Raw genomic sequence first — 24290 nt, 5'->3', positions numbered from 1 at the left:
GGCTGACATCGACTCTCACGTGGCCCGCCGGCCGTCCCGCTCACGTCACCGGAGTGGCGCCGTGCCACTGGGCGCCGGCCGATTGGTGGGGGAAGCGGTGGGCGTGGCCAGACCGCAGCCGCGGGCCCTCCTCCTCGAGCCGGCAGCGCCAGTCTGGCAACGTGCGGGGGCGGAGACGTCACGCAAGCGGCAAGAGCACGCAGCCTCTCTGACAGCGAGGCAGTCGCGGGCTTTCGCGCACACACGCTGCGCACGCAAAGGGAGTGCCGCGTTCTGCCACATCGTGGCAAGTTGTCACACTGAATCAACCGTTGCAACGGGACAGTGAACGAAAGCAACAGCCAGAGGTTCATGGTAGACTCCTAAAACCGTTCTAGCGAACAGGACGTCGGAAAAGGGAGCTGTAGAACTAATGTTCCAGAATAAAAAAAGAAGAGGTAGGATTCAGATTGAAAGAGGTGGTTCTCAGCTGTTTGCTATACGTGATTCAACCATGCAATAGCACAAAGACGCATAGCGATGTATGCTTATGCACAGAAGTGAAGCATCAGCATTTATGAAAAAACTTTGATACATGATGGGCGCAAGGAAGTGCAGTTCGCTGTGCCCTACGGAAGCTTCGGTGAGCTAAGGAAGAAAGCTGAGAACTATTATCGTGAAAATTAATCTCTGCTCCAAGAGCGAAAATAATAGTTTTCAACTGTTTTTATTGGTACCCTTTTAGATAGCAGCTTGTAGTTATCTCGCAGGTGGGCAAGGATATAGTTGCGGCAGATCAAAATTCAGTAACGGATCCAGAGATTCTTGTTGGGGGGGAAAACAGAAGCTGAAGGGATTTTTTACGCAGGCCGTAAGCGATCGCGAAGTTGTGCGGTTTGGGAAGAGACAGTGGACTCGAGGGATTCGCGACTTTCGGCACAGCCTGGGAGGAGGAGCTTAGGACGGCAGTCGGCGATGCTGCGGTGAAGGGCCGGTGGGCAGCGCTAGCGCGACCAAGTCGGATGGGCATGGAGCAGCTGGCGCGGCGCGCGGGCGTGACCTCCGTCACGCCGTTCTCCATTGCCGACATCCTGATGAGCCGGCAGCGCGGCCAGGCGCGTGCGCAGGAGCACGCCCTCGACATGACGCGCAAGCCGGCCGCCGCCGCCGCCTCCGCCGCCCCCGACGCCGCCACCGACCCGGAGACGGACAACGACGCCGCCGCCTCCACGGCCGCCTCCCTCACCGGTGAGTACCGCTGCGCACTCGCTCGTCCCAGCTTACTCGATGCCTACCTGACAAGTGGTCACTGACTGTCTCCAGTGACGTTACAACTTGAGTGCTGTACACCGGCAAAGGGCCCGGCGACGCTAGCATTTCGCGGGACGACATCTCGCTAGAGCAATAATATTATCTTGGAACTCTTCCATCTCCTCCATCTTTGCATAGAAAAACAGTAATATCACAAATTGGGTCCGCCTTGATGCAAAACACCGTGTTATTTGTTTATTTCTTTATTATCCCAAACTAGTTTCGGCGACAAATATCACCATCATCAGTGGGGCTTTTTTAATCTAAAACATGCAGAAAATGGTATGGTTGTACAAGCACAGTAAAACATTATTACAAATCGTCTTTTGAAATACAGTTTTATATTGATACTTTCATACTACCTTATTTGTTGTATGCTACAGCATGTTTTAAACTATTATTGGCGCTGTTTGTGACATATTTTCTGTGGTCTTTTTTCTGTTGCCGTCTTTTTACTTAGCGAACATGCGAAGTTCACCTTTGAGTATTTGTTTACTAACAGCCGCTCACATGGATGCAGATGACATGATGTTCGCTAAGTGAAAAGACGGCAACAGAAAAAAGAGCACAGAAAATGTGTCACAAACAGCGCCAATAATAGTTTAAAACATGCTGTAGCACACAATAAATAAGGTAGTATGAAAGTATCAATATAAAACTATATGTTTTACTGTGCTTGTACAGCCGTACAATTTTCTCCACGTTTTAGATTAAAAATGCCCCAGTGATGATGGTGATATTTGTCGCCGAAACTAGTTTGGGATAATAAAGAAATAAACAAATAACACGGTGTTTTGCATCAAGGCGGACCCAATTTGTGATATTACTGTATCTCGCTTGAGATTTTAGAGCAAGCAAATAACCTTCGTACGAGGAGTGAGGGAAGGTGGGGTAAAGTGGCCACTCCAAGAGAAATTGAGTGTTCACCAAACTATTGTTACTGATAGAAGTGTTCCGCTCACTCATTTTGAATCTACTTAATATATGGTAGCACGCCAAATATTTTAAGTGAAATACAAAATAATAAATGGGAAATACGTGCATTTTTCTGAAGGCTTAAATAGTGACCACTTTTCCCTATCCAAGGGGGCAAATGGCTAGTACCATCACAACAGCATACCATGTTTGCTGTTCTGATTTCCGAAATATGCTCTACGCATCTTGATGCCCTAGTATCTGAAACAATGTCAGGAGGCTGCAGCAGACTTTTTCAATAGCACTTCTGCCTTAGGCCGAATTGAATGACGGATAACAGTGCTGTATATAAAGGGGTTTGAAAGACAAGATAAGACATGGAAGTAACTAGCTCTAACTGGGTAAACATCTTACCAACTATTCTCTATGAATAGTATGGCCACTTTCCCCGACAGGACACTGTGTTTATACAGGTCTAAGTGGTACACAAATGAAACTACAAACTGAATGAAACAACAACTAACTACATCTGCATCGTAGGACAAAAGATGTAGTTAAAACATCGATACCGTAAAAAGTATTACTCTCTGTATAACTGAGGCAACAAGAATAAAATGAATGACTTACCGTCCATGAGTCAGCATCTATAGCTGAGCGCGACTGCCATTGGGAGGAACCGGGTTCGATTCCCGGAACTGCTAGCGATGCCTCCTTTGCGGAGGGCCGGCTACAGGGTGCACTCAACTTCGGGAGGCCAACTGAGGAACTACTCGACCGATTAGTAGCTATACCGAGTTCCAGAAACCGACAACGACCACGAGAGCGGTTTGCTGACCGCGTGCCCCTCTATACCAAATCCGATGACGCCATTGGCAGATGATGACACGGTGGTCGGTCGGACTCGATTGGCCCGTCTATGGCCAGATGGGAGATGAAAAAGCTTGCACATGATAGAGTAGCATGGAGAGCTGCATCAAACCAGTCTCAGAACTGAAGACCACAACAGCAACAACAACAACAACAATGGCCAGAAAGGTTAAATAATTGATAAAGTGGAGTGTCGCGCAGTGATTGCTTTTCGGCAGCAGCGTAAACTGAAGGTAAAATCTTCTGGTTGTTATGCGAAATCGTGTTCCCCTTCGTACTTCTTCCTCACAAGTTGAAGTTTCGAGCGGAAGCGTTCAGCTAATCGAAGATACCAAAAGAGCATGAAATAAGTCCCAGCAGTGAGGTCGAAACATCGGTTTATAAGGAAGTCTTTTCATAATGAACATTATACAGCCTTAGGGCCTAGGAAATTTTATCTTCAGTGACAACGATAACGAAAGAATGGAAATGTTGCAGCTATATTAAGCCAAGCCAGATGGCTTTCTTAGCGGTTCGCACTGGTCGAGATCGAACTACTGCATAATAATCAACTTTAGCGATGGACTGTGCCATTTTCTTTTGTCGACGTTTAGCAGCGTTCTGCTATACTGTGGCGTGTGAATTACATTATGTATCAGGACTCCAGACACGTACCTCGAAACAGACAAAAATTTCATTACGCAACTTTATTTCTTTCTTAGTGGTAATTAAAACTTCATGACTATCCGTCATACATTATCCGTTTCACGCAGATCAAGTATGCTTCAGAGAAACTGAAAAAAGGAGATTATATTCGTAAAAGTTTTACAGCAATGCTGTAGTAAACGCGTTGTACCTACAAGGCGATAAAAGGATTCATTTTGGAAGTTTTGTGAAATGTCCAATCTTAAAAAGCTTGATCCATTGCCAAAAAGAGCTTTTATATCGCGTGATACAGGAAAACAAGAATTCAGGACCTAAAACGATTAGGAAAAACACACACGACTACACAGCATTCGGCAGTTATTTGAAAATGCATGTTACTTCTGTCTAGTGTCGTTTACTTATTTTAGAATAACTGTTTGTGAAACTGTTTTCCAAATTTTACGTGCTACCAAAGTGTTTTGTTTCACATACTTCCTCCAAGTACAGATATTTGAAAGGCTAGTAGACACAGTCAATTCTAATTTCCAGTAGTTATCTACACCACTTCTCTATTTTTTGTGCTGGTTAGGAATCAACTTGCCAAGTAATCAGATATAAATGCGTAAAGCAATGGGCACCCTCTGCCGGTAACTTGAGGTATTAAATTAGATGACTGGCTTAACGTGCCTCTGCACAGACCGTGCAAATATGAATTAATGTCATACTTTCCTCGCTTGCCGTGAACTCATCACCAGTGACAACTGCTTTTTATTTATCGTACCTGTTTCCGTATTTTAATGAACAGTGTGATACGTAGTTTCCTATGCAGAACAGTAAACTTAATTCATCCTGAGGGTTTATGTTTCGTTTGCATGTTCAAAAATATGCTCTAAATTTCTAATAGACACTTTGGCATCAGGCGTTGCTGCTGATCATTGTCATGTCTATTGACACAAGTCCGCAAACAATGCAGATATAATTCTTAATACACTCATTATATCCAGGTTTTTCAGAGACTAAGACCTGTGAAACTGTCAGACATTAAAATGGACCTCACACTTGTGTGTAGCCGATTTGCTAAATTACAGCGCAGCATCTGCTTCGTGACCTAGCGCTGACTGCATGTCAGCTACGCCGCAGGCTCTGCTCTATATAACTTAGGCCGCGCGTAAGCCCCTGATCTGGTTCCTTCCCTCCCCTTCGTTCAGCTACTGAGGTGGTGTCGTGCTAATAAGTGTATTCACATTCCATTAGAGCAGATGCTGGAATGATTCCTTTGGAAAAGACACACAAAGACTTTCGATAATAATAGAAAGAAGAAAATACAACCATGGATAATAGTTATTTGATTGGCTGCCTACGTCTTACAACTTTCTCGATCGCCGCATGACAGAGAAGTGGGAAGTTTCATATGTTGCAACTTATCAATAAATCAGCCGTCTGTGAAGATTGCTCTATGACAACCTATCTTTTTACACTTCATATGGATTACAAACAGGCGTATGCCGTAGCCTCTTCAACGAGTTTCCTGCTCTCTCCTGCTGGATTCTCGACCATCCTCTGACTCTGACAGATTTTATCAAAATGGTTCAAATGGCTCTGAGCACTATGCGATTTAATATCTGAGCCATCAGTCCCCTAGAACTTAGAACTACTTAAAGCTAACTAACCTAAGGACATCACACACATCCATGCCCGAGGCAGGATTCGAACCTGCGACCGTAGCGGTCGCGCGGTTCCAGACTGAAAGCCCTAGAACTGCTCGGCCACTTTGGCCGGCTAGATTTTATCCTTTCTCATTGTCCGACCACCACTTCCGTTACTTTCCTCTCTGTCTTTTTCAGCTGCCCCGCATTTAAAAAATTGGAAATTTGTGGTAAGGACTACGGGACCAAACTGCTGAGGTCATCGGTCCCTAGGCTTACGCACTACGTCATCTAACTTAAAATAACTTACGCTACGGACAACACACATACCCATGCCTGAGGAACGACTCGAACCTCCGGCGGGGGCAGCCGCACGAACTGTGACAAGACGCCATATATCGCACGGTTACCGCGCGCGGCCGCATTTAAAACCCTTTTTAGTTGTTCTTCCATCATCTATCGTAAGGACAGGTACAAACCAGGCTATTCTCCTTGCCTGAGGAAGTCCAACTCAACGTTCGTTCTAAAGATAGAAAGCATCGATCGTGCAAACCTCAGTTTGTCCTTTTCTCTCAAGAAATCTTGCGAACCGTGGACAAAGGGTAACAGTCAGGTTCAATATTCTTAGATTTCCGGGAACTTTTTGACACGGTACCCCATTCCAGACTGTTAACTAAGGTCCGAGCATATGGAGTAGGTCCCCATGTATGTCAGTACCTCGAAGACTTCTTAAATAACAGAACCCACTACGTTTTGCTCGACAGGAGGTGTTCGTTGGAAACAAGGAGTGCCCCAGGAAGTGTTATATGTTCTCCATACACATAAATGATATGACGGATATTTCCTACATTTTGCTGATGATGCACTAGCATGAAAGTATCGTCGTTGAATGACTGTAGAAAGATATAGGAGGACTTATATATAATTATTACTTCGTATGATGAGTTACAATCAGCTGTGAATGTAGAAAACGTAAGCTAATGCAGATGAAGGGAAAAACAATCCTATAATATTCGAATACAGCATTATTTGGTTCATGGTTGACACAGTCATGACTATTAAGTACCTAGGCGTGACGTTCCAAATGGAACGAACACGTAAGGAGGTCAGTAAAGAAGGCGAATGCTCGTCTTCGGTTTGTTGGTACCGTCTTAGGGAAGTATAGCTCATCTACAAAGAGATCGCGTATGGCACATTTGAGCGACCCACTCTTGAGTAGTGCATGATTGTTTGGGCTCACCACCAGGTCAGATTAAAGGAAGACATCGACTCAGTTCAGTGGCGAGTGCTAGATTTGATACAGGTAGGTTCGATCAACACGCCAGTATTGCGGAGATACTTCCGGATCCCAAACTTGAATTCCTGGAGGGAGGACGACGTTCTTTTCGCGAAACGCTATCGAACAGTTTTAGAGAGTAGACATTTGCAGCAACATCAGAATGATTCTACTGCCGGCAGTGTACATTTCACGTTGACGACAGCGAAGACAAGCTAGAGAAATTACGGCTCGTACGGAAATAGTAGTTTATCCCCCACTCCATTTGTCGATGCGATGGCTTGCCGGATATAGACGTAGATGTGGATACCTGGAGGCCATTGCTCTGCTGAACTGTCCCATAGAGATTGTGCTGAAGCCTACATTCTATATCCTGAGCCGTCGCTTCTCATTACTCGTAAATGTCCATGTTTCCGCAAATTCAGCTGACTGTTTAATAATATGGAGCCAATAACTTTTTAAACGTTATGAAACATCTATTACCACTTACGAAGCGCAGTTTTATTTCAGGTATCATAGAATTTCTCTCGTAGACATTAGATAAGAGATAGGAAAATTCTGCACATGTTTTAAATTGAGGGCTGCTCCTGATAGTTTATCCAAATTGTTATTTTCCTTCCTGGTGAGATTCACTTACCTAGTCTTCATTTCATTGACAGCAAACCCTATGGTTATGACGACCTGAAAGTTTCGTTTTTACAATTTAATAGCTATCTTTTGTGACGTTCCGGTTCATTTTAGTGTCGTACTGAAGTAAGCCTATATTTAGACAGACAAAGAAGTGAAATCCAATAAGATATTCCCAAAAATCAACTTGCAGAACAGACCACCAACTCGTTGTTATAGTGAACTGCATAGTTGCTCGCCTGGGGTTAGTCTTGTCATACATACACCTGGGAACAGAAATGTGAGTTGGGGAGTGGGATGATCACATAGTCTCAGTGGCTGGTAAAATGATGGCAGACTTGGATTCATTGCTTGGATAGTAAGAAAGTCCAGACGATCTGCAAATGACAAAAGAGGACCCATCTGGGATACTGCTGGGATACGTGTAAGATCGGAGTAACGGAGTCAACAATCGTACATAAAGAACAACAGAGGTGCTGAGGACAGGTAAGAGACTAATCCGCTGTTGCTGATAAATCTTACAAGTTGCCACACGAAAGAACACATGCGTCTCGCGAAAACCTGGTAATAAAAATCCGAGAACGAACTGGCTAGAATTTATGAAAAAAAATACTCTTTAGTCTGCTACGAGTTACCTTCTTATAGACAGAGGAGAGGAAGCTAAGCAGATAACAGCACACACACAAAGAAATGTAAACAATAACTCTGCCTTTATTAACTTCGTGGAAGTACTGGGACGAATTCCTAACGATACTTTATTAATTCTAATTCCTCCCTCTACCATCTAACTTCTTCTCCAGTTTCGGTTAATTTGATCGGGCAGTAATGTTATGAGAATACGAGAAATTTGCTTACCACGATATTAACAGTGCTGACATTACTTTGATATTTACTTTCATTCTAGTAATAAGTAGAGGACAAGTATAGGTAGACATATAGAAATATGGTATATATTTTGTTAATCACTTGAAGACACCCACAGAAATCACAACAGTTTCTGTCCTCTCATTTGTATTTGGAAGGAACAAATCCTTATCCTGTTCATCATTATGATTTGTCGTGGTTACTCTAAATTACCGTGGATTAATGCTGGAATACTTATTTGGATGAGGCGAAGGTCGCATTGTTCCGTCTCTTGGCGTTACTGGCTGCGATGCGGACGCAACAATAAACACTAACGTTCCTTCTATCCTTCTGTTGCTGACTAAACACTTTATTTCACTGGTGCATGGTCCGTCCCACAAACAATGCAAACGACGTGGTCGGGCCCAGCAAAACCCATGGGTGGGTCGTATGTCGTACAGAAGCATTTGCAGCAATGCATGATGAGTTGAGAGCTCTGAAACATGCAACCACTACAGTCATGGAATCCATTACTAGGAGCTCCATGTTCTGGAGATTTATTCCTTTTAAAGTAGGAGGATGTCTTAAGCCCATGACCTTAGGTGAGTCCAGGACGTCGAAAGCCTTGACGGAAATTAGTGATTATCCTGTCATTCGCATTCTTTTGGCATATGATAATAACAACCTACCCCTTCCACAATCCCTTCCTATTCCTACTAGCAGAAGTAATCTCATCGTCCTTGGACTATGCATGTTGCGTTCAATGCTTCACATTAGCCTACACAAAATAGGCGCCTACGCTTGACAACCGTGTTAACTTATACGACAGATTTCAGAGAAGCGAGCAAGAAATCCGATTTGACGAAGTCCTTCTGCAGAGGAAACAAAGAAGTTGTTTCTATCAATCATCACACAGAAAACATGATAAATTACTTACTGAGTAAAGATATGACTTCTCGAAGTACGTGGAGATATTAGGACATAATCTACATTACTACAAACTTTAAAACAGCAAAGCGTCTACGAATCTTTATTTATTCAAAGTTGTATATACATCATAGCCCGACAGGTTTCATTTTCACTCCTTTCCTGTTCTTGTTAGTTCTTGTTATACATATTGGTTCTATCAAGGCTGATTTGGTTCCTAGGACCATTTTGGAACGTGCTCCTCTCCTTGATGTCCATGCGTGCCAAGCGTTAAGCCGTCCTTTAAACTTTTGTAAAAAATGAAAGTGCTGATTTACTTGTAGATAATTATTAGGTATTTCTTCTCGCCTCATCAATATATGTCGTCAAAATAATTATTGATTTGTAACTAATGGGGCGCGACGTTAATACAAAAACTTCACATAATTTTCTTGATGAAATTACTTTGTGTGCAGCTCTGCTTTTCGTCCTACTTAATAGAATGGTCCAACACAAAGTCTTACTGTTTAGCAGCGGTTAACAACTCAACCAAAATGACCAGAGGGAACCTAATATAACTAATGTGATTGCTTCAGGAAGCCACAGTAGAGCTCTTCAAGTGAAATTAGTGAAATTCTGAATACAAAACTCTCGTTTCTAGTTCAGCAGAAGTTGACATGAATTAAAATTTATCGACATCTGATTGATCAATAAGTTAGAGCATAAATTCTACATCAAAACACCTTGTAGAAAAATGTAATATGGGTAGTATAACCAAAAACTTTTACAGGAGGTTATTTTCTCATCCTTCCATTATTACTGAATTTCCTTGCCTGACTGATTCGTCAGAGGTGGAAAACCAGTTTGGAGAATTGTGGAAAGAGTGTGCTGCGACCTCTTAAGAAAAAAATCTCACTGACATTCACCTGAAGTTGTTTGGGGAAATAAGTGAAAAATTAATCCAAGATGAGCTCCTGGGAATTTTAACTCTCCTCCATTCTAAAACCTATCTAGAGTTTTCCCTGCTTTCCTCGTCCTCCAGCGAATTCACCCGAGGGAGGGGTAGTCAGATACGGACGCTGAAAAAGGAATACTCACTTTCTACCTTGTCGATACTGTTCCCCCAAAGTTGCTTTTTTTAAAAAAAAAAACAGTAATATCACTACCGAGGTGTGCGTTCCAAAGCAACACAAGTGAATTTAAGTTACAAGTAGAGCACGGAACATACTACACCTAACTACATGTCGCTAGCACCGTCGGAAACGTACTGTATTTGCACATGTTCTGACGGACGACTAAGTATGTAAGCATTATCAATTAAATGCGCACATTCCGACAATAAATACAGCGCTTCCGCACAATGCACAATGAATCGATGCAACAGACAGAGTTTAACATGATTTTTAACTCATTTACTTCAGTAATGGATAAAGCTCTCTGAACATCGTTATGATTGTCAGTTGACTTCGGTAAATAAAAATACAAACTACGATGTTAATAAAATTTCATAGAGACAGTTTAGTTGACTTATTCGTAATATCACGTTAATCTTATTTTACGATAGTATTTACTGCTAAAATACACACACGACAGTGTGACGTAATTTAGCACGTCACGTTCACTAGGGCAGAAATATTAATCAGTTACAAGTAAATGCGACTCATCAGTAAAATTATTTATATTCTCATTAGCACTTTCGGCTGAAATGATGGTTGTGTTTTGTCACTTCGCCATTTTTCTCCGTTGACATTCGGAAAGTTTGAGATATTGTTATTAATTGTATTATCGTCCTGAAAGCTGATGTTGCTTATTACAATAATAATTGATTGTTGTTGATATCTTCATGAAAGAATGTAATTTTGTGAGGTGAAAGAGTAACTCTTGTCGAGGTTTAAATGTTATATTACAATTTCTTGTCTTTGTCTCCTGAAAGTATACTCTCGTTCACACCTTGCTGCAGCTTAGCTTTCAGTCTGTCACTAGCCTTTCGACTTGCATAATAGGAGATACATTTTCCATCTCGTGCTTTCACAGTATCGTTAATTTCTGTATATAACAAGAGGACGAAAGTGATGTCGTTTCACGTGCAGCTACATTAGTTCGACATCTTCTATAATATATTATAGTACGTGATGCCTTTATTTATTGATTTCAGCATCCGTGGCTTTTGTTACATGTTACACTTCCTAATATCCACAACCGTTCTCATATAGTGTAAACATCTGGCTCTTATGCGATTACCATGTTCGCCAAATTATGCCTACGGAACCCTCAGTTTCTAAGGGTCATGTTTTGTATTAATTTACATACCTCAATGGGTCTTACCACGAACTCACCTGAACAAATGTTGAAAAGCTGCTTTATTATTTTGTCTGTTTATATGTCTTATTTTACGTTGTCTCACAGGCGTGAATGGATAAATTCGATTAATGTGGTAAGTACATGCGAAAGCACTGCATGATGTAGTTTCACGTGAATGTCTACATGCTCATATGCTGTGCGAATGTCGTGCAGTATTTCCTCCCTGACACCTGTAAATGCAGAAGACTGCACACCTCCTTGACAACTCCTTCTATACCATAAATGAATTCTTGAATATTAATAAATCAGGAGATATAATATATGCATTCCGTGCCATTTAAGGGAATAAGGGAGATAACAGAAATATTTAGTTATAACACTATAACGAAAAAAAAATTTTGTTTCCTGTGCGCATTTCTTGTGCATTTGACACGTTCCACATCAAAAAGGTTTTTCCGTGCTATTAATCAATGGAACACGTAACTAACTAACTAACCACATGAACACTAGTTCGACCTCTGTAACTATGCACTTCCTCACTGGCGTCATGTTGAATAAGTCTCAAGAAAAGACCACAACGAGAGAATCATAGAAATTATATGTGAATGTGAAATTTTCACCTGCATTTTCAATAGCCTTTCGGTAAATTTTCGTTCTTCTAGGACAGGCTTAAGCGATGAAGTATCAAATATTGATCAAGACATACACGGTTCTGAGATAATGAGTTTCAAAAGTAATTTTGTGCTCATACCTCTGTACTCATACTCCCATCAGTTAAAACCACCTTTCTTGAAAAACCCTTCAAATGAGTTACATAAAAAAAGAAAGTAAAAGAGCCTTTTAACGGTAGGGAGTATCTGTTAGGCACACAGAGTTAAGTGTTCGCACAGTGCTGGTAACCTGCACTTTTCGAACCTGTTACATGTTACGAATATTTCCCTAAACGCTGTGCAACAGCATGTAGAACTTTCTTTTCCAAAATGTCAAACCTACACAGAATTAACGTGTTGAATTCGGCGACATCCTCCTGCGAGAGTCTGTTCCGCTTCTATCTATATGATATTATTCAGTAATATCTCGAAATACTATCTAGTCTTTCTGCGCTTATGTTATTTGTTTTTCCCCGGCATCTTTCGTACCTCTCCGTGTCGAATAAGACGATTTTATCTTTGTTCGGGTACTTTGCTACCGAGTCAACAATCATTCTCAAGTCTGAAATGGGATGTGTATATTCTACGCGATTTCTAATGTCATCCTTGTTGTTCAGGCCATCCTGTTAAATTTCAACACATTCATAATTATGGCAGCTGCAACTTAAATGTAAACAACCTATTTTCATTTTCTCTGTCACTCGTCTACAAGCTAATAAGATACGTAACTGATATTTAAGGAACTACGCGTTCCGTCGTCACGCTATCATTTCTTGGACTCTTTACGTTAATGCAAAGTTTGGGTGAAGGGCTGTTGTCGTATATTTTTGCGCAAAGGGACAAATGGCTAGAAATAAACGAAATGAGCGTAATGATACGTGAGAGCAACCACCCTTGATGTTGAAGGTGTATCTTAGAAACGCGTTGTTGTTGTTGTGGTCTTCAGTCCTGAGACTGGTTTGATGCAGCTCTCCATGCTACTCTATCCCGTGCAAGCTTCTTCATCTCCAAGTACTTACTGCAACCTACATCTTTCTAAATCTGCTTAGTGTATTCATCTCTTGGTCTCCCTCTACGATTTTTACCCTCCACGCTGCCCTCCAATGCTAAATTTGTGATCCCTTGATGCCTCAAAACATGTCCTACAAACCGATCCCTTCTTCTACTCAAGTTGTGCCACAAACTTCTCTTCTCCCCAATCCTATTCAACACCTCCTCATTAGTTATGTGATCTACCCATCTAATCTTCAGCATTCTTCTGTAGCACCACATTTCGAAAGCTTCCATTCTCTTCTTGTCCAAACTAGTTATCGTCCATGTTTCACTTCCATACATGGCTACACTCCATACAAATACTTTCAGAAACGACTTCCTGACACTTAAGTCTATACTCGACGTTAACAAATTTCTCTTCTTGACAAACGATTTCCTTGCCATTGCCAGTCTACATTTTATATCCTCTCTACTTCGACCATCATCAGTTATTTTACTCCCTAAATAGCAAAACTCCTATACTACTCTAAGTGTCTCATTTCCTAATCTAATTCCCTCAGCATCACCCGATTTAATTTGACTACATTCCATTATCCTCGTTTTGCTTTTGTTGATGTTCATCTTATATCCTCCTTTCAAGACACTGTCCATTCCGTTCAACTGCTCTTCCAAGTCCTTTGCTGTCTCTGACAGAATTACAATGTCATCGGCGAACCTCAAAGTTTTTACTGCTTCTCCATGAATTTTAATACCTCCTCCGAATTTTTCATTTGCTTCCTTTACTGCTTGCTCAATATACAGATTGAATAACATCGGGGAGAGGCTACAACCCTGTCTCACTCCTTTCCCAACCACTGCTTCCCTTTCATGCCCCTCGACTCTTATAACTGCCATCTGGTTTCTGTACAAATTGTAAATAGCCTTTCGCTCCCTGTATTTTACCCATACCTCCTTCAGAATTTGAAAGAGAGTATTCCAGTTAACGTTGTCAAAAGCTTTCTCTAAGTCTACAAATGCTAGAAACGTAGGTTTGCCTTTCCTTAACCTTTCTTCTAAGATAAGTCGTAAGGTTAGTATTGCCTCACGTGTTCCAACATTTCTGCGGAATCCAAACTGATCTCCCCCGAGGTCCGCTTCTAGTTTTACCATTAGTCTGTAATGAATTCGCGTTAGTATTTTGCAGCTGTGACTTATTAAACTGATCGTTCGGTAATTTTCACATCTGTCAACACCTGCTTTCTTTGGGATTGGAATTATTATATTCTTCTTGAAGTCTGAGGGTATTTTGCTGTCTCATACATCTTGCTCACCAGATGGTAGAGTTTTGTCATGACTGGCTCTCCCAAGGCCAACAGTAGTTCTAATGGAATGTTGTCTACTCCCGGGGCCTTGTTTCGACTCAGGTCCTTCAGTGTTCTGTCAAACTCTTCACGCAGTATCTTATCTCCCATTTCGTCTTCATCTACATACTCTTCCATTTCCATAATATTGTCCTCAAGCACATCGCCCTTGTATAAACCATCTATATACTCCTTCCACCTTTCTGCCTTCCCTTCTTTGGTTAGAACTGGGTTTCCATCTGAGTTCTTGATATTCATACAAGTGGTTCTCTTCTCTCCAAAGGTCTCTTTAATTTTCCTGTAGGCAGTATCTATCTTACCCCTAGTGAGACAAGCCTCTACATCCTTACATTTGTCCTCTAGCCATCCCTACTTATCCAGTTTGCACTTCCTGTCGATCTCATTTTTGAGACGCTTGTATTCCTTTTTGCCTGCTTCATTTACTGCATTTTTATATTTTCTCCTTTCATCAATTAAATTCAATATTTCTTCTGTTACCCAAGGATTTCTATTAGCCCTGGTCTTTTTACCTACTTGATCGTCTGCTGCCTTCACTACTTCATCCCTCAGAGCTACCCATTCTTCTTCTACTGATTTCTTTCCCCCATTCCTGTCAATTGTTCCCTTATGCTCTCCCTGAAACTCTCTACAACCTCTGGTTCTTTCAGTTTATCCAGGTCCCAACTCCTTAAATTCCCACTTTTTTGCAGTTTCTTCAGTTTCAATCTGCAGTTCATAACCAATAGATTGTGGTCAGAATCCACATCTGCCCCTGGAAATGTCTTACAATTTAAAACCTGGTTCCTAAATCTCTGTCTTACCATTATATAATCTATCTGATACCTTTTAGTATCTCCAGGATTCTTCCAGGTATACAACCTTCTTTTATGATTCTTGAACCAAGTGTTAGCTATGATTAAGTCATGCTCTGTGCAAAATTCTACAAGGCGGCTTCCTCTTTCATTTCTTCCCCCTAATCCATATTCTCCTACTATGTTTCCCTCACTCCTTTTTCCTACTGACAAATTTCAGTCACCCATGACTATTAAATTTTCGTCTCCCTTCACTACCTGAATAATTTCTTTTATCCCGTCATACATTTCATCTATTTCTTCATCATCTGCAGAGCTAGTTGGCATATAAACTTGTACTACTGTAGTAGGCATGGGCTTTGTGTCTATCTTGGCCACAATAATGCGTTCACTATGCTGTTTGTAGTAGCTAACCCGCACTCCTATTTTTTTATTCATTATTAAACCTACTCCTGCATTACCCCTATTTGATTTTGTATTTATAACCCTGTATTCACCTGACCAAAAGTCTTGTTCCTCCTGCCACCGAACTTCACTAATTCCCACTATATCTAACGGCATTATAAATGAGTGTGACGCAATATACTCATATTTTTACACAGTTACCAATTCGGTAACTATTCAGGTGCCCCCACCATAAGTACGAACTTTCGAACCTCTGCTTTTCAGCAGTAATAGACTGTAATCGACTTCACAGATGAGAAAATTTACAGAAATGGGATAAAATATAAACGTTATACAGTTTTACCTTTGTAATACGCTCGTGGAGTACACTCGAAGGGATAACGATACTTGTAACTTGTACGTGCACGATAAGAAACGCCTGAGAGCCTTTTTTTTCGCAAATGAGAGCAGATTTTTCTATAGATGGATGAATTATCAGCACTGATCATGCGAATATTAGATAACATCATCAAGAGTTACGTTTCTATAACAAAAGTGCAAAAAGAAAGAAATGTAAGTCCTATTTCAAGATACAGTTACAGGAGAGTTGCAGGTGGTTTAACTTGTTAGCTCGAGCACAAATGAAGAAATTGGAATGAAATTTTAGTAGTGAAGATGTACCAGGGAGCATAAATCAATAAATACGACGTACACCGCGTAGGCGAAAATAGTAAGATGCACAAGACCCGCGGAATGGAACGGACTACCCGATTAGTAAAAAATTTGGGTTTAGGACAAACAATGTTAAGACCATAATAATGATTGGTAAAAGGGGAAACAGCGATTAAAATCCAAACTGCAAATGACATACTATTAGAAGATGGGAAAGAATTCTTCTCACTTTCAAGCTGACGCAAAACGGCCAAGAAGATAATGACAAAAGAAGCGAATTGGTGTGGGTGCTTCCGCAGACATAAAGTATTAATATGAATCTGAGGAAAAAGTTAATCAATGTGTGAGTGTGAAACACGGTACTGCCCCGCGGAGTGGCCGCTCGGTTAGAGGCGTAATGTCACTGACTGCGCGGCCCCTCCCGCCGGAGGTTCGAGTCCTCCATCGGGCATGGGTGTGTGTGTTGTTGTTAGCATAGGTTAGTTTAAGTAGTGTGTAAGACTAGGGACCGATGACCCTAGCAGTTTGGTTCCTTAGGAATTCACACACACGCACGAGCACGGTACTGTATCGAAGTTAAGCGTGGGTCATGGGAAATTCACTGAAACAGAAACACGAAAGTTTTCAAACGTTATGCTGTGGATGATTGTTAAAATACTAAGTACGTTAAAATAAAACGAAATGAATTGGAATAAGAAGGTATAGGTGAAGGGAAATCTTATCCTAAAATGTGGATCATTGGATGTTGCTATTTCATCCTAGAATATGAGCTGTTAGAGGGAAGAGTGGAGAGGGAAAACTGCAGGGTCAAACAACGATTGAAACAAGCAAAACACATTATAGAGAATGCTACAGTAATATTCCTCGTACGCAGAGACGAGAAAAGGTAATCAGAAACGAAAGATATGGGGGCCAACATCAAACGAATCTATGCAATAAGAACAGACAAAAGAATAACAGCAAGAGATTATGTTTTAATTGTCCCTAATGATTTCGTGTACTTACAACACAGAAAAATAACAGTTCTATGATACTAGGAAGGACTCTTGTAGCTACGAGTGACATTTTCTAGCTAACTGCCAAAGAAGCTAATTAATGTTCTATATGTAATTGTATTTTTTTTTTTATGTGTCAGTACTATAACCTTTCCACTTCGTACTTCACAAAGACACCAGTATATCGTCATCCAGAAATTTGCGGTCACCTCCGTCATAGTTACATTTTTCCTCAGTACTACTGACACAAATATTTGTATTACAATTACTATTCCTGCCACACGATGATAGTATATCAACATCACACCAACCACAATTTTCTTGCTGCATGCTACGTTTACTTGGAGAGCGAATCAGTTTTGATTATAACTAGACTGCTGTTAGCGTCACTTGCCACATTGAAATATCGTTAAGAGTGATAGTAGGTAAATGGAGAGACACAAACGAACCACCTATAACACGTGATTAATTTTACGAACAATTAACTCAAATATTTAAGGAATTACGTGTCTGGTTATGCAGAACGGTTGTACTGTTTTCAGAAAATCACTGGACAAAATATCTTCGTGTGTTGTGACTAGTTACTCACTTTCTAAACGTGAATTTTAATTCATCCTTGCGACAAATACAGTATTCAATTTGGGTACGGCGCCGTCATATACTAGATAAAGCTCGGCTGCATCATTTATAATGTCACAGATAATGTTTGACTGCACTGTTCGCGCTGTTAATAAGTTTCGAAAATTTTACATGTCTGCTATTCATGTTCTGCATGTTCCTGGACAGATTGCCGAATTAGCTGATAAAGATTCTTCGGTCATGTAAGCAGTCTAACATTTTTATTAACTGGGAACACAGATGTTACTGCTACAGATACAAATCTGAACTCACATCAAACTAACATATGTCTTTCGAACTAGAAATCAGATCTAAGAAGAAGTTGTAAGTCGACATGAATATGACAATGTATACCTGAATAAAATGAAAAATGATCGATGTTGTCCACTTTTCTGACAGCAACATTACGTAGAATATCTAATCAGACTGTACGCAATAGTCCTCACGACTAATGCCATTATAAACTTATTCTCGTGGGTTGTGTCTCAAGCGGTGCGAGTTTGACAGAACAGGCATAGGATAATCATGCAAGGGTCTCCTCGAACGCAGCAATGTTTAGTTTAGTGGTGAGTGGCAGTTTAGCGCAGAGCCTGACACCCAACATGTTTACATAAGGAGTCAGTACAGGAACTGTAGGCTTGTGTAAATCTCATTGACCCTCTCTCTCTCCCTCTCCTTTTTATCCCTCTTACTCTTGATGTAGAAACCTGAGCCGTAGTCACTTCCAAAACAGAATTAACGTTCCTACTGCAGGCTTACGGAAGCAGAAGAATCAGTGTATAAGTCACTACACTGGCCAAGTAATAAAATGGACAATTAGAGTTCTGTATGTGTATTGGGGTGACTGCGATGTTAAACAACAGTCACTGACTATAAACAATTATTTAGCAAGTGGATAGAAATTTTACGCCAACATGCGGAGACTCATTTTATGCGAGTAAGAAGCAATGCTCTTCTATAAAACGTGACACAAGGTATAGAAATTATATACCAAGAAAAAGAAAAACTCATTTATTGTTGAATGGAATAAAGTATTTATTAATCTGAGGAAGTAACTGCAAATATTTTGAATCATTTTCCATTTTGATATTAATTGTTCATGACTGTTGTGTTATCTGTTTCTCAATGACCATACATAAACAATACCTGAAATAATTATCAACAGCTTTTTTCCGAAATAATGCAATGTGAATACTTAAAAAGTCAAAGTGACGAGTAATACGGCTACACAATAGTTTGTAGAAAGTTACATTACACAATTCGTACAGAACCAAACTCTAAGGAATTATCCTGGGATTAACAACCAGTTAGGCATCAGAAAAAGTTTTATGCAGAAGTAGCAAATAATTCAGAGGACAGCTACGTACCAGAAACTGTAATTTATGTAAACATTGTGGACCTCGTTTTTCGCTATGAAATGCGAAATACGCAACATAAATGCTGCAGCTTGTCATTTGTCATTTCCGAAAACTTATTTTCTGCCCCTCTTACACAGGTGTACAGGACCGAAAGAAAGTTATCAATGGTACAGAGTGTTTATTAGTATGGATAGGTAGCTACAGTCGATTCGGTGGAACTAAATAAAACTTTCTTTCTCTTTCTAAGTGCAAGTAATCCCAGACAAGAAGGAGCAGTATCTACGGTGCGTTTTAAATTACAAGTGAACCGACAAGCAAGTAACTGCTGACGACACTGGGATGTCTTCATGCGATCAGTAGAACAAGGCACCTAGTGATACTCTAAAAACGTCATTCACAGTTATAAACTCTTAAAAGCCTTACTAATAAGCACAACATTGTGACTACATGATTTTGAACACATCCTTTTATCCTCATCCCTAACAGTAAGCCGTAAGGAATAAGAATGTAAAATTGTCGAATTACAATTACGAATATATCTTCATCTTCAATTATATGGTCTGGAGGTAAGATTATGCCATATTATAATATTTTGCCGGTTCCTTAGGCCTTATTTACGACGGGTTTGACAGTTAAAAATTATGTTTGCACTTCAAAGTGCGAAATTGTATTTTGCGTATTAAAATCTAATGGTATCACAACAACAGCATAAACTGCAACGTAGTAACAGTGAAGAAAACTTTCACGTTCACCTTTGTTTTTCCTTAGTGTTTCGGTGTCGCTTAGCGCTTATCACCTACAACAAATATTATATCAGTAAGCTACGTTCTATGAAATTATTCGTCAAAAGGTATTATTGCTTCTATTCTGGTGTAATTACTTTGCATTTTAGGGTAAATAATGTTGAAGACAGTATCTCTTATTCAGTAATAACAAGAATTTTTGTTAACACGTATGGATAATGGATGAAACTACCACTCCATCAGTTAGTTTGAGGAGCAAATGTTTCCATGCGTCCTTAATTGCCTGTGTATTCTGTACCGCCCACTAGTTGATTGTCTTTTAGACTGTGTATAAGACATTTTTATTAATGCAAAATGAATATCCCAGAAGTTCGTGTGAAGCATAGAAGCATAAACGCTAATGAGTCTAGTACGAGAATTTCTATACGATAATAACCATACAAGTGATAAAAAAAAAAGGCTCAAATGACTCTGAGCACTATGGGACTTAACTTCTGAGGTCATCAGTCCCCTAGGACTTAGAACTACTTAAACCTGACTAACCTAGGGACATCACACACATCCATGCCCGAGGCAGGATTCGAACCAGCGACCGCAGCGGTCGCGCGGTTCCAAACTGTAGCGCCTAGAACAGGTCGGTCACTCCGGCCGGCTGCAAGTGATCGTCCAATATAGACACACACGTAGGCTATGAATGCGATGAACCCGCGAACCTATACCCAGTTACTACAACTGGCGCAAATCAATAACGCACTGGCTGCCAACCTTGAAGACGAAACTAAGTCTCGCATTATGTGCCACTGCGAAATAACATTAAGGCGTGGACGAAATACATAGAAACACACACAAAAAACGCACACACAAAACGTTACCTTGCTTAATACAGATTAGGAAAACTGTTGGCATTCAAAACATCTTCCTGTCGAGCTGGAACGGATAAAGACAGGTCCTTTATGGTTTTCAGTTGAACGTTATACCAATCTTTCTATAAAACAGTGGCAAGTTCAGGTAACACTCAATGAAGTGGATAGCCGTCACGCACCGTCCTCTCCAACGTAGACCACAAAGGTTCAATAACACTGAGGTGTGGTGACGGTGGTGGCCACGGAAGATACGATAATTCATCCTCGTGCGATAATTCATCCTCGCTCCATAATTCATCCTCGTGCCTACAAAACCGATCCTGGACGATGCGAGCTGTGTGAGCAGGGGCCCTGTTGCCTTGGAACACAACATCACGACTGTGGGACAAACATTGTATGATAAGATGGACCTTATCAGCCTTGTCAGAAATGGCACCTTGCACAGTACCCATCGGGTCTTCAGATACCAAATTTTGACTGCCTAAATCATCACGTGCACCCAGTCATGTTTCATTCTTAAACTCGTCCACAAGTTTGTGTGTTACAACACTCATTCGACCAAATGACTTTCTTCCATTGCTCCATAGTCCAAGTCTTATGGGTTCCGCATCTCGATTTCCTGTTACGGGCTTCTGCGTCACTGATGTGTGGTGCTGGACATCCTGCTCGCTCTGAATTCCTACTCGCTCTGCAATTGCCAGCTGCGGAGCTCTATTTGTGTTATTCTGGTGCTGAAAGGGTTCACGAATGTGACACTCAGTTCTGAAGTGAATGCCGAAGCTGTCGTCCTCTGATTTCTCCTCACAACCCTCTTCCATGATTGTCTGTCACGATCACTCAACAAACACTTCCGTCCGCATTTGGACGACGTTTTCCCACTTTCCGTATATGTCCATAAATCTTCGCTATGGTGCCCCTTGAGACATCGAACACTTGGGCTACGTTGGTTACGGAAGCACCCACCTTAAGAGCACCACCAATTTGCTAGTGTTGCTACCTCTGGATCACGGGGCCCCGGGTTCGATTTCCGGGTTGGAGATTTTCTCTGTCCAGGGACTGGGTTTTTGCGTTGTCTTCACCAATTCATCACCATCATCGTCATTTATGACAATGGTTAGATTGAACTGTGAGAAAATTGGATTGTGTAAAATTTGGGACTTTGTATGGGCGCTGATGTCCGCGCATCATCATCATCATCACCAATTTGCTCATATTCTAAGTCACTTAGCTCCGACTTAATGCACTAACAACTACACAGAACACTGCTCTGACGTCGAGCGACTATGCAAATAAGCATTTATCGCAGTTTTTCCGTATTTTTCTCCACCCTGGATCTCGATGAAACTTGAACCGTGCTGAGAAAGAACTGCTGCAGTATACTACAGGAGGTAAATAAAAGAAATAAGCAGTGAGACCACCAGAGTGGGGGGTGTTTGGGGAAGGAGACCAGACAGCGAGGTCATCGGTCTCATCGGGTTAGGGAAGGATGGCGAAGGAAGTCGGCCCTGCCCTTTCAGAGAAACCATCTCGGCATTTGCCTGAAGTGATTTAGGGAAATCACGGAAAACCTAAATCAGGATGGACGGATGCGAGATTGAACCGTCGTCCTCCCGAATGTGAGTCCAGTGTATAACCACTGCACCACCTCACTCGGCAGACCACCAGAAATGACCCTTTTATTCTAGGACAACACCTGCACTTACGTCACCCTGATTCATCATGGTCCACTGAACATTGCAGACGCCCGGACACGCGCCCTAACAGGTTATGTGATCGCCACCGGTGGCAACGCATGCTCCGCAATGTTCTGCCATGCTGCCCCAAGGTTGGCAAGGAGTTCTTGTGGTAGAGCCTACCATTCCTTCACCTTCCTCCAATGCTGGGTGGTCATTGGTGCAGGTTAACGAGCTGCAGTACGTCTCCGTAACACAGCCTACACCTGCTTGATGGGATTTAAGTAAGGGGCACGGGCAGGACAGTCAATTAGCCGAGTATCGCCACGTTTCAAGAGTTCCACCACCTACGCTGTTCGATGTGGTCATGCATTGTCATCCGCAAAAATGTGAAGGCCGAAAGCAACCCGGAAATGACGCATACGGGGAAGGAGTAAAGTGTCATAGTAACGTTGACCGGTGAATGTATCACATTGAAAGATTCATAGGTTAGTACGACCATACAACATTATGCTCACGACACAGTAACATGTGACCACCAGAACGATTATGTTTGACAGTGTTCCTCAATATACTGCGTGTTCTCACCGCAAGCCAAATGTGGGTGCATACGTAAGCCCAGAAGGCCGATTCGTGGGATGCGAACGGAACTACTTTCGAAAGGCGTCGTGCCGTTGCACAACAGCCGATCAAAAAATGGTTCAAATGGCTCTGAGCACTATGGGACTCAACTGCTGAGGTCATTAGTCCCCTAGAACTTAGAACTAGTTAAACCTAACTAACCTAAGGACATCACAAACATCCATGCCCGAGGCAGGATTCGAACCTGCGACCGGAGCGGTCTTGCGGTTCCAGACTGCAGCGCCTTTAACCGCACGGCCACTTCGGCCGGCAACAGCCGATCACATTCCGCTTCTGTTAAGTGTGGTTTCGTCCGCCGATTAACAGCATCGAAACATTCTCAATACAGCCCAGCTCCCGCAGCAAGAGGTTTTGGTTCAAATGGCTCTGAGCACTATGGGACTTAACATCTGAGGTCATCAGTCCCCTCGAACTTAGAACTACTTAAACCTAACTAACCTAAGGACATCACACACAACCATGCCCGAGGCAGGATTCGAACCTGCGACCGTAGCGGTCGCGTGGTTCCAGACTGAAGCGCTTAGAACCGCTCGGCCACACGGGCCGGGCCAAATGGTTTTCAAAGAAAAAGAAGCACTCAGCGGTCGCCACTCCATAACTGATCCCGATGTTCAGGAGGTCGTTGTTAAGCAGCTCCTAGAAGTGAACCGTAACTTTTTATATGGTGGTCTCGACAAATGTCCTAAACAGTGAACGAATACTTCACCAGCCATGCTGACTACGTTCAGAAGTAATATGTACCAGTGTCTTAGTAACACTGTGTATCCGATTTCCTGTGTAAAACTTCTCGCGTACCATTCGTTATGCTGTGTTCGGTATCAGCCTCGTAAATTGTTATGGATTATGAGTTTTCGTTGATTGTTTTACTTTTCGTATAACAAAGCTCCAAATATAACAATTACTAATTACAAACTCTACAATAAAAACCACTTTGATACATCATATACCATTCACAGAACCATACTACCCGATCAAATGTAACCAGACATCCGTGTACGAAACAGAATTGACCACCAGGTGCTACCAGAAGCGGATCCGCCAGTATGAAAGGAGGCGAGGTATATTCAGTTGTCAATAAAGAAGCACAAACAGGAGAATGGATCTGTCAGGACAGCGCATTGACTTCGAACGTGGACTAACCATTGATTATCACATGAGCAACAATTTGAGACGTTATGACGCTTCCAAAATTGTCCAAGTAGGCTGTTGGAGATGTGATTGTGAAGGAACAACCACGACTGGACCGAGACGA

General features: G+C 41.6%; 1 protein-coding gene across 1 annotated transcript in view; it reads left to right on the top strand.

The window, feature by feature from the left end:
- The first annotated feature begins 1007 nt into the window (after nucleotides 1–1007).
- The window catches only part of LOC124788549 (homeobox protein Nkx-3.2-like), a 122687-nt gene continuing 99404 nt past the window's right edge, over nucleotides 1008–24290 (top strand). Inside the window, exon 1 of the mRNA XM_047255820.1 lies at nucleotides 1008–1154. Within this exon, the coding sequence (XP_047111776.1) occupies nucleotides 1008–1154 (147 nt within the window). The remainder of the gene's footprint in view (nucleotides 1155–24290) is intronic.

This window comes from Schistocerca piceifrons, chromosome 3, assembly GCF_021461385.2.
Source record: "Schistocerca piceifrons isolate TAMUIC-IGC-003096 chromosome 3, iqSchPice1.1, whole genome shotgun sequence".
NCBI classification, from domain to species: Eukaryota; Metazoa; Arthropoda; class Insecta; order Orthoptera; family Acrididae; genus Schistocerca; species Schistocerca piceifrons.
The sequence above is the reverse complement of the archived record's forward strand: the minus strand, read 5'-3'. Positions and strand labels throughout refer to the sequence as shown.